The 12,238-nt window shown below is 36.7% G+C and overlaps 1 protein-coding gene across 1 annotated transcript in view; it reads left to right on the forward strand.

Annotated features, from left to right (window-relative positions):
- Positions 1-12,238, forward strand: part of LOC106877194 (ankyrin and armadillo repeat-containing protein) — a 39,486-nt gene that overhangs the window by 5,806 nt on the left and 21,442 nt on the right. The window contains exons 4-8 of the mRNA XM_089357831.1: positions 2,069-2,485; positions 4,073-4,177; positions 4,381-4,555; positions 6,189-6,372; positions 8,430-8,652. Of these exons, the coding sequence (XP_089213957.1) occupies positions 2,069-2,485; positions 4,073-4,177; positions 4,381-4,555; positions 6,189-6,372; positions 8,430-8,652 (1,104 nt within the window). The remainder of the gene's footprint in view (positions 1-2,068; positions 2,486-4,072; positions 4,178-4,380; positions 4,556-6,188; positions 6,373-8,429; positions 8,653-12,238) is intronic.

Below are 12,238 nucleotides of genomic sequence, written 5' to 3' on the forward strand. Positions count from 1 at the left end.
TGTGTGTGTGTGTGTGTGTGTTTGTGTGTGTGTGTGTATGTGTCTGTGTCTGTGTCTGCCTGTCTGTCTGTGTCTGTGTGTGTGTGTGTGTCTGTGTCTGTGTCTGTGCCTGTCTGTCTGTGTCTTTGTGTGTGTGTGTGTGTGTACATATATACATAGATGTATAAATAACATCACCATTACAAGAATCTTTCCCATATTTTGCAGAGAAACATGGATTAATGTATCAACTCGAAATAATTTATGAACAAAGAAATCTTTACACTAACATTCCTAATCAACTGCCACTCCATAATATCTGTCAGGTGTTCTACATCTCTTTCCATGAACCATCTCTATTTTGCCCCAAGGGTCCTCAATTCTTAGATTTCCTGGCTTTGGGTAAAAGAAAATACAGGAGGATCAGTTAATTATGATTTTATTCAACATATTCGCTTCTCAGATTCATACACTTATTACAGCGGTCCTACGATTTGTTTAAGCCCTGTAAAAGAACTCGGAAGGTTGGGTCTCCAACAAGGCCTTTCGTGATACTCTTAAAGCCAGGAACTTTTCAGCACCTCTTCGTATATATACACACACACACACACACACACACACACACACACACACTCACGGAGGAGAGAGTGCTGAAAAGTTCCTGGCTTTAAGGGTATAACGAAAGGCTTGGTTGGAGACCCAATCTTCTGAGATCTTTTACAGAGCTTAGAAAAACTGAAGGACCGCTGCAATAACTGTTTGAATCTGAAAGGGGAATAGGTTGAATAAAATCATAATTAACTGATCCTCCTGTATTTTCTTTTACCTAAAGTCAGGAACTTTTCAGTATACCCTCGTACATTATCATGGGTTGCATCTAGATCTTGCAAGATTTAAGAAACATTCGTCTACAAATGATGATATTGGTTCCAGACAAATATACAAATATCGTCTCTTATAGATATAGATACTATTGTGAGTGAATATGTGTGTGCGCGCGCGAGTGTGTGTGTGTAAATAGGAAACAGCTTGTTTTTTTTTTTTTTTCAAGCATGTTATATTAAAACATATTCGAGTTTACTCTCTCTCTTTTTCTCTTTTACTTGTTTCAGTCATTTGACTGTGACCATGCTGGAGCACCGCCTTTAGTCGAGAAAATCGACCCCAGGACTTATTCTTTGTAAGCCTAGTACTTATTCTATCGGTCTCTTCTGCCGAAGCGTTAGTTACGGAGACGTAAACACACCAGCATCGGTTGTCAAGCGATGTTGGGGGACAAACACAGACACACAAACACATACATACACACACACACACACACACACACACACACACACATATATATATATATATATATATATATATATATATATATATATATATATATATATATATATATAATTATTACAAATTAAAAGGGTAAAGGTTTATCAATTTTGCTGATCAATTTTGCTGATCCCTTAATTATGTTTATATATATATATACATATATATATATATATATATATATATATATATATATATATACATATATACGACGGGCTTCTTTCAGTTTCCGTCTACCAAATCCACTCACAAGGCTTTGGTCGGCCCGAGGCTATAGTAGAAGACACTTGCCCAAGGGGCCACGCAGTGGGACTGAACCCGGAACCATGTGGTTGGTAAGCAAGTTACTTACCACACAGCCACTCCATTTTTGTTAAGAATTTTTTTTCATATTTTCTTGTTAATCGTTTATATTTGGTCATCAACAGTGTTCCTAATCCTAAATCCATCAGGGAGACTTCCCAATCTGATTTTAAAATTAAACTGTTTTAACGGAGTATATGTGCGTTCGCGCGTGCGTGTGTGCGTGTGTGTGTGTGTGCGTGTGTATTGCATGATATATATGTACATACATATATATACGTGTGCATGTATTTACGTATGTATATATATATATATATATATATATATATATATAATGCATTATTATACATATATAATGCATTATTATACATATGTAAAAACAGGAGGAGGTACAGGTAATAACATTAAAAATAAATACCAATTTACCCCTGGTGACTGTATATATTTATATATTTCTCAGGTATGATCGATCTCATGAAAGACCCCGAAATTTCTGCAGCTTTTCCGAAATCCACGTTCGACACGATCTCCAGCTGTCGTACATTTTCAGTGCTCAGCGACTACTTGAGTATGCAAATGCTGTTTAGTCAACTGTCAATCACCCATCACGAAGACCTTTTCATGATAGATGCAGCATGGTCGATCAGCAGTAAAGTAGTGCTGAGTAATGACAAAGCAGATCCTGAGACTCTAGCGTCGTTAAATATCTATCTCCAGCAACAAGCCGAAATCGTCAGCCGAGCGTTAGAAGTGAAGGCAAATATGAGGCGTAACCTTATCATGTTAAAGCTTGTCTCTTTTCTGACTACCTTTTTTGTTGGAATGAGAAAACGTATGAAAATCCCGCATAAAGACCGTTTGCTGAAGCCATATCCTGGTAAGACGATATTTTTCATTATTATTATTATTATTAATATAGAAAGGATTGAGGTAACTCCTCCTGAAGATATAGAGTCAAAATTAAAAGAAAAGTGCCATTGTTATCTAGTGAACGATATTTCGACATCTTGTGTGTCTTCAACTGGTTCAAAAAATAAATTTGTCAATCTACTTCATTTTGGTTAATATAGAAAGGATTGAGGTAACTCCTCCTGAAGATATAGAGTCAAAATTAAAAGATGTCGAAATACCGTTCACTAGATGACAATGGCACTCTTCTATTATTATTATTATTATTATTATTATTATTATTATTATTATTATTATTATTATTATTAATGTGGGATCATATCCTAAGCTTTGCGGTAATCAATTATTATTATCGTTATTGTTTTGCAAACTTTAGAAGCTATTAACTCTTTATTTATTGATTTTTGGCGAAAATGAATTTCATGACAATTACTTCACACCAATACACTAAATATGAAATCAATTGGAACAAAAATTAAAGAAATTGAAAAGTGGCAGCCAAACAGAAAGGATCCAAATTTATCAGTATAAATATATTCTAAAAACTATGAAGTGTGCTGGTCGGTAATGGAGACACATATTTTAAATTGGACAGGTCATGGACTTGCAACATTCTGCCGCGAGAATCAAATCCGTATGGATGGTAAATCCATCTGGATCCATCAATCATGAAACCGAGGTTCTAGTTAAGATTTTCGGGACCTTATTCAGTCTGGATTTCTAAATGGATAAAATCTGAGAAGAGGTTACGAGCAAGGTAGCCAATCTCACTCACAAAAATGTACTGAGAGGAAGTGATCCTTGAGAGCTCCGAAGTGGCTAACAACTATATCAGCGTTTTTCAAACTATGGATCCCGATCCTTCAGTGGGTCGTGAGAAAAATAAAATGGGTCGCGACAGAAATGAAGGAAAGAAAAAAAAAACGCAAGTGGGTGCAAAATGCAGGATGTAAACCAACGTTTTTCAGACTGGGGGTCCCTTCACTGGGTTGCGAGATAAATAAAATGGGTCGCGACAAAAAAGTTTGAAAACGCCTCGGGAAATGATTCCTTACTTAAAGAAACATAAGTTAAGCGCTTCTCAGCTAGTCTCCCAGGGCGTCTGAATAAAGAATGTTTAACCCATTACCTCCCATAATTGTATTCACTGGAATTCTTTTTATGAAACTTTAATTTTTAGCATAAAACAGCCTTAGAAACACGCTGAAATGATCAAAATAACATTTCAAAATAACATTCTAACTAGAAATAAGCGAGATATTGGGTGAAAAATTAGCAAACCTCATTTGAATATCAGAGAAATATACCTAGTAGATATAGCAAAAAGGTTAGATGTGTGTAAATATTGACAGATAATTACGAAATTTGTAATTTTTAAGTGATCTCATATGAGATCACTGGTAAGTAATGGGACAACAGTAACAGGATATGAACTGTTGACACTTCGTTGTATAATTCCAGTTCTCAGCTCCGTCAGTTGTAGTACTTAATAAATTATTGAGGCAATTATTATTTATATATATCAATATATATATATATATTGTTCTTATTGTAGTTGATGAATGTCGAACAGAAACAGATTTACCTCCCCTCATGCTGCCTCCCGAGTGCACATTTTCGTTCTTCAAAAATGAGGGCCCTTATTTCCACCTTCACGGAGGTAAGTAGCCGCCATGACACTGATTTAGGGATGAATTTTCTCATAAAATCTGTTCTCTCCCTCTCTCTCTCTCTCCCTCCCTCTCTCTCTCTCTCCCTCCCTCTCTCTCTCTCTCCCTCCCCCCCCTCTCTCTCTCTCTCTCTCTCTCTCTCTCTCTCTCTCTCTCTCTCTCTCTCATTTATTTCTCCTTGCCGTTTAATTAGGAATTTCCATCGATTTTGACACGCCGTCGGTTACTGAGACAGACCATTCGATAAAAGATGCTTATAACACAGTGAAAAGTTCGGCGTTGGACCATTTAGATGAACTACTAAATAAAGAGCCGCCTATGTTTGACCATCAGTACAGTGTTCCGCTGCAGAAAATTGGAAATAAAAGGCAGGTTTTGTTTTGTTTTTGTTTTTTATTGATAAATATATAATGAGTGAAGAATGTAGTTATCTTTTATCTTTTACTTGTTTCATGCGGTCATGCTGGGGCACTGCCTTCAAAAACTTTTAGTCAAATAAATCAACCCCAGTATTCTTTTTCTTTTTTTTTTCTTTTTTTTTTTTCTTAAGCCTGGTACTTATTCTATCGGGCTCTTTTGCCGAACCGCTGTACAGGGTTGTAAACACACCAGCACCGGTTGTCAAGCGGTGGTGGGGGGGACAAACAGACATAAACACGCGCGCGCGCACACACATATACGTAAAGCAGGAGTGGATGTGCAGTAAGTAGTTTGCTTACCAACTACATAGTTCGAGGTTCAGTCCCACTGTGTGGCACCTTAGGCAAGTGTCTTCTGCTATAGCCTCGGGCCGACCCAAAACTTGTGAGTGGATCTGGTAGACGGAAACTGAAAGAAGCCCGTTATATATAAGTGTGTGTGTGTGTGCGTGTGTGTGTGTGCGTGTGCGTCTGTGTTTGTTCCTCCACCGTCGCTTGACAACCGATGCTGATATGTTTACGTCCTCGTAACTTAGCGGTTCGGCAAAATAGATTCATAGAATAAGTACTAGACTTACAAAGAATAAGTCCTGGAGTCGATTTGTTCGACTAAAGACGGTGCTCCAGCATGGCCGCAGTCAAGACTGAAGCAAGTAAAAGAATATATATATATATATATACGACAGATTTCTTTCAGTTTCCGTCTACCAAATGCACTGGCAAGGTTTCATAGTGGGACTGAACCCGGAAACATGTGGTTGGAAACCATGCTTCTTACCACACATCCACGCCTGCGGCTATAGTTGTTGGTATTACATTTATTCATTAATAATGCATGGCTGACAAATCATATAATATGCATGAAAACATGGCAGAGAGCAATGATGCTGCCATATCGATTTGTATAATGATTGACTCGCAGTCATTTAGTCATAACGCTTGTGAACAAATAAATACCATTCACGGAGTTGATGAGTATAATTATAAAAGGACATCCGGATGACATGGAGAGAGGTAATTAATTGTCCGGCAAGTGGGGAGTTAATGTTAGAAATGTCAAAAGTAAGGTATAAATTGACAGTTTGTGTTTCTTGACAATATCATTACACACACACCTACATATATACATACATACATACATACATATATATATATATATATATATATATATATATATATATATATATATATATATATATATATATATATATATATATATATATAAATTATAATTTAGGGTTTCCAAGAGATACCGCCACGCTGAAAATAGCAGTCAAATATTGCACCAGGAGCGAAGACGAAGAGACAAAATAAACAAGCAAAAATTACTGGATAATTCCAGATCCCAGATTTCTGGCTCTGCATAAGAAATACTTTGCCTCATCAGTGGAATACACTCAGAAAAGCACATAAATAAACAGTGCTGTGAAAAACATACCAGAACACCGACCTTAATACTTTTAGTACCCAGTGCTTATATTTATGGATGGATGGATGGATGGATGGATGGATGAATTGGGTGGATCTACCTGAATAGGTATATCTACGTATTTAATAATCCTTTATGCAAATATTTTTGCAGATACTACACTATCGTGATAGAGTTTGAAACTTACTACCCTCAGATTCCTCAAGAACCGTTATGGATCCGAGCTTACCTAGAAGAATTGACCAAACTGAAGACTAAACGAGCAACGAATATAGAAAACAGCATATTTGAAGTATTCAAAAAACATTTCGGTCTGAAACGAGCACTTAAAAGCAAGGTGTTGTTATGTATTTCCGTTTTCCTATTTTCCCATCTTTCAATTTATTTCCTCTCAGAATAATACGCCAGTCTGTATGATTGGACTCTCTTGTAAATAACTGATGAAGGTTCTGCAATTTCTTACTGAAAAACCTGCACGAGTTATTTGTTTATATAAAGTAAACTTTTGTGCAACACATTAGCTCACTCCTCTCGTGAAATCGTCATTGCCTGAACAGGAGCAGAGTGTACCACACCTCGTATATCGAAAATGATTGGAGAACAATGTGAGATGAAGTGCTTTGCTCAAGAACGCAATGCACCATCTGATCTGACAGTCGAAGTAACGATCTGGCAATTGTCAGTCCCACTCCCTCACCTTGTACGGTTAATTTAGTTAGTGTTAGCATATTTAATGTGGAGACTCAATGGCCCAGCGGTTAGGGCAGCGAACTCGCGGTTTCGATTCCCAGACCGGGCGTTGTGAGTGTTTATTGAGCGAAAACACCTAAAGTTCCACGAGGCTCCGGCAGGCGATGGTGGCGAACCCTGCTGTACTCTTTCACCACAACTTTCTCTTACTTCCTGTTTCTGTTGTGCCTGTAATTCAAAGGGTCAACCTTGTCACGCTGAATATCCCCGAGAACTACGTTAAGGGTACACATGTTTGTGGAGTGCTCAGCCACTTGCACGTTAATTTCACGAGCAGGCTGTTCCGTTGATCGGATCAACTGGAACCCTCGTCGTCGTAAGCGACGGAGTGCCAACAACATAGCATATTTAATGTAGTGAGCCTATAAAATCTAAACCTAATTGCCGCATTTCCAGACATCGAGAACACCTTTGATTTTTTTTTCCTTAAATATGTCTCGAAAATTAGCTACGTGTTCTAAAGCAGTGATCACCAAATTGAACAGTGCCTACACTCATCCCCTACTCTTTGTCCTCTTCTTTCTTAACTAGATGACAATATACTATTCCATATTCCATATCACTCTTCTGTTTTCGCCCTTGTGTGTTACAGAAATTTGAAAAATTGATAACAATCTTCTTTTACCTTTTATGTTTAACTTGTTTCAGTCATTGAACCGGGGCCATGCAGGGGCATCGCCTTGAAGGATTCAGTCAAACAAATCGGCCCCAGGGCTTATTTTTAATCTGCTACATATTCAAACAGTTTCTTTGGTTGAACCACTTAGTGACGGGGACCTAAACAAATTCTAGTTGTCAAGTGCTGGTGGAGGACAAACGCTAGCATAAACATACACACGAATATATATATAAGACTGGCTCCCGCAGTTTCCATAGCTTCAATCTTCTCGGCTAAAATGTGTACCAGTAACAACTGTGAAGATTAACCGGTGTCTCGTTCAAGGAATTGTCTTCTACTCAAAGTTGTTTCATCACGAAAAAAAAAACAGAAATAATCTACAGACTAATTGGGCTTTAGGCTAGAGACAGAAATTTAAACGAAGAGGACAGTCGATTAGATCAATCAAGTACATGACTGCTACTTTATTTTATCTACCTCAAAAAATATGAAAGATAAAGGTGAAGTCGGAGAGATTTGGTCTCAGGATATAAAAGATCGGAATAAATATTGCAAGGCAATATTTATTCCGATCGTCTGACACTCAAACGATTCTGCTGATCTACTAACCTTGAATCGTCTAATAATTTAATAAAGGCAAAAATGTTTGAAAAGCCCTGACAAAGTGACTCTTAAAAAACAATACTCTACTTTCAATGACCAAAACAAACAAATATTTTTTTTTATATAACGCTGGTCTACTGCAGGTAACATTCTCAGAGAGCCTGACACTTATACCTGAAGTGAAATGTTGTGAAGTAAATTTCCATAGAAATAAAGCAAATTTGACCTTATGATTCATTAATAATACTTTCATCTGTTATTCAATCTACCATTTCACTAACAGAATTATTTTATAGTTTCACAGATTCAAATTATCAGTAGTATGGTGTGTGCTTTTGTAAAAGCACACACCACACTGCACTTCCATCACGTGACTATCTTTGTCGGCCGCTACAGCTACCATGTTTTATATGTATTTACAGAATCATTCTTATGCATTACGACTATCAGCCCAGAAAGGACTTCTTCCCGCCTTCCAGTATTTCTGTCGCAAAATTCCTTCCAATCGAAGTGTGAGCAAACAAGATGACTCGGGATATTGTCTTCTGCATCATGCTGCAATGAACAATCGGCCCTCTATTATTGTTCTTTTGTTGCAACAAGGTTTAGATATCAATGTGAGACGCCATAACTTAACTTCTGTCGGTAAGGATTTCAGAGAAATCATACTTCTAAATAAATAAATGATTCGTTGTAGGTTTAAAAATTTATCATAAAAATAATGATAATAATAATAAACCTTTCTGCTAAAGGCACAAGGCCTGGAATTTGGTGGGAGGGGACTAGTCACTTACATTCACCCCAGTGTTCCACTGGTGCTTATTCTATCAACCCCGAAAGGATGAAAAGTAAAGTCAACCTCGGTGGAATTTAAACTCAGAACGGAGTGAATATACAATTATATTGTATAATGCTGAGCATGTATATTAATGCAAACATGTAAGCATTAATTTCTTTCTAAGGATGTCAGATGGTTATATAAATAAATATATATTCAACTCTCATACCTTCTGACTTTATATACTCCTCCACAAATAATTTCACCGATCGGAACTTCAGGATTTTAGTTATAAGGACACTCTACAGTACATTTCTCTGGTTTTGAATTTATATGTGAAGTGTTAACCGAGTCCGTGAGAGGAGCTTTCTATGAAAGCCGCTTGATTCTCTGAATCTATATTTTATACCACTCATTTATAATTTTATATTTATATATATATATATATATATATATATATATATATATATATATATATATATATATATATATATATATATATATATATATATATATATGTATGTATGTATGTATGTATGTATATATATGTGTGTGTGTGTGTGTGCATGTGTATATATACATATGTATGTATGTATGTATGTGTATGGGGGGATGCATGTCTTAGTGGTTAGAGTGTTAGATTCATGATCGTAAGATAGTGGTTTCGATTCCTGGACCTGGTGATGCGTAGCAAAACATTTCATTGCAGGCTACCCCAGTCTACTCAGCATATAAAAATGAGTAACCCTGCGACGAACCGGTGTCAGAGAAATAGGGAAACCGGCACTATGCTCTTTACGGAGTAATGAGGACAGACCATATATATATACATATATATATATATATATATATATATATATATATATATATATATATATATATATATATATATATATATATATATATATATATATATAAGGGGTCTTTGTGTGAGTGTGTAAACAAGAACTGGTTACACGACAGGCTGTAAAAAGAAAGAAAGAAAGAAAGAAAGAATATAAAACAGAATTGTAAACAGTAAATATGTGAGAGTTAATTAAGCCAAGGGCGGATAAACCAAAGAAAATATGAATCATTAATGATAATTATTAGCTGTACGAGTTTTAAAAGCTGCTTATTTCTACACACTTTTACCAATGATATAATGTGTTTTAGTTATTATTGATGGACTTGGTAAACAGACAACGCTATGGTAATATTGCCTGTTGACGTGTTGACTCTTATGTTGGTGGGCGGAAAGAATAGAGGAAAATTTAGGCTGTTTGTCCCCCACAAAGGGGAGGAAAAAAACAGAAAGAAAGAAAGAAAGAAAGACTTTTTACAAAAAATGTTTATGGAGTTAAAATATATGATGTTGTTCTATACACACGCGCGCACTAGAGTGGCCGTTATTTTTCAACCTTATAAAAATTTAGCTCCCACCCACCTATCTTGTTCCAATTAACAAAAACCAATCAATGCAAAATTTTATCTCAATCGAACGACTGCAAGGCGACCCTCATCGACCAAGAAATTTTGAAGTTTTCGCCCGGAAAGTCATTTATTTCAGATAAAAAATTATCTCTTATATAATTTTCTCTTAAATTAAAAACTTGTTCAGACTTATTCTTGGTAATAGAAGGATAAGTGACAATAAATATAATGGGGAAAGCAACTTGCAAAGCTGGGTACAGAGCATAGCTATAGGGCAAACATATATTTTTCGCCGTCATCCAGTTGGCAGCCAGCCGTGAGTGAGTGAGGTTGCGAGTTGCGTTCGTCCGTTGAAAGAATTGTACTGCACCTAATGGTAGTGAAATAAAATATTAAGAAATATACGTTAGCCTTAAGCAGCAAACTAATATGACTTGTCCGCGTTTGTAAATATAAGTTAATTTGTTTGTAATAACTTGTAAACACTCATTAATTTTGTTGTGGGACATTATGATACAGATCTTCTCCTGTTGTGTGGGTAGCCCTGACAAAGTTGTAATACCATGTTTATAACCTCTCCGTTTTTATAATGTTATGTGCTTTGTATACTTATTTTCAACGCCTCAGAACAAAATTTAGAGAAGCGAGACACACAGAAATGCCGCACAAATTTAACCTAAACGACTGTCAAGAATTAGTGTTGCACTGGGATGGAAAGCTGTTCCCAGCACTCACAGGCGTTGAAAAGGTTGATAAACTGGCAATAATAGTAACTTTTCAAGGCAAGGAACAATTGTTGGGAGTCCCTGAAATTCCAACATTTTCAGGAGAACAGCAAGCCATGGCTGTTTACCAAGCAGTGGAGAAGTGGGGTATAACCGACAAAATTCAGGCACTTTACAACACAGGTCGAGTAAATGGTGCGTGTAGAAAAATTGTTCAATCGCGACCTGTTGTACTTCCTTTGCCGTCGTCATATTTTTGAGTTAGATTTTAGATGTTTTGACTCACTGACGGGTGCAACTTCTGGTCCAGACATATCGTTTTTCAAAAGATTTAAAGAATCCTGGACGAAACTCAACAAGAAGATTTACATAACTGGTGGCAATTAAATGCCTGATGATGTCCGTTCTACCATTCTTGGATTTCTTGAATACCACCTTTCTACGCAGAAATAAAAGCGAAATGATTACTGAGAATTGTTGGAGTTAACCATGATCTTTCTTTGCGGCATTCTGAAGAACGGGATATCGTTTCGTACACCAGGAACTGTAAGTCATGCTAGCAATTTACGCATTCAAGATATACCTGTTTCGAGATCAATTTCAGTTATTTCCTGGGGAGAAGAACTCTTTAAGAAGAATATGTATTTTTCTTGCTCGAATGTATGTTCGAGCCTGGTTTCTATCATCAGAAGCAATCAAAGCACCTTATTCTGATTTCCTATTCATGAATAACCCTCTCTTACCTTGGATGGAGCAGAAATTTGGGTTTCACAATGTGGTGCTTATCCAGGATTCTGTACCATGCCATGGGTCAAAAGTAACACAAGCCTTCTTTGGTGAGAAGGTGCCATTTTTTGTGAGGGTCAACATCTAGCCCAGTAATAGCTCAGATCTCAGCCTTCTCAATTACATATTATGGGGCGTACTTCAAGCAACGGCCAATGCTTCACCACACTTGAGTGTCAACAGTTTGAAGACTTGCATCGTGCGTGCGACACGCAAAATCAAAAAGGCGGAGGTTGTGGCAGCTGCAAAAAAATTTCGTTCACGTGTGGAGGCAGTAATTGCCCAAAAGGGCGGCCATATTGAGTGATAAATGTTTTTGTTGTAATAAATGTTACATTAAAATTATATCTGTCTACTACCAATATTTTAGAAATTATAACCAGTTCTATGCATCGTAAAAATTGTCTCGATTTATCTACAAGATTCTGTACATAATATACACACATTTTATTTTATCAATAAACAAAGCAGACAGATTTTCGGAATAACTGTCCCACATAATTGCCGGGGGGGGGGGCCGTGTGTTTGT

Source organism: Octopus bimaculoides, chromosome 9, assembly GCF_046866305.1.
Source record: "Octopus bimaculoides isolate indiv1 chromosome 9, ASM4686630v1, whole genome shotgun sequence".
NCBI classification, from domain to species: Eukaryota; Metazoa; Mollusca; class Cephalopoda; order Octopoda; family Octopodidae; genus Octopus; species Octopus bimaculoides.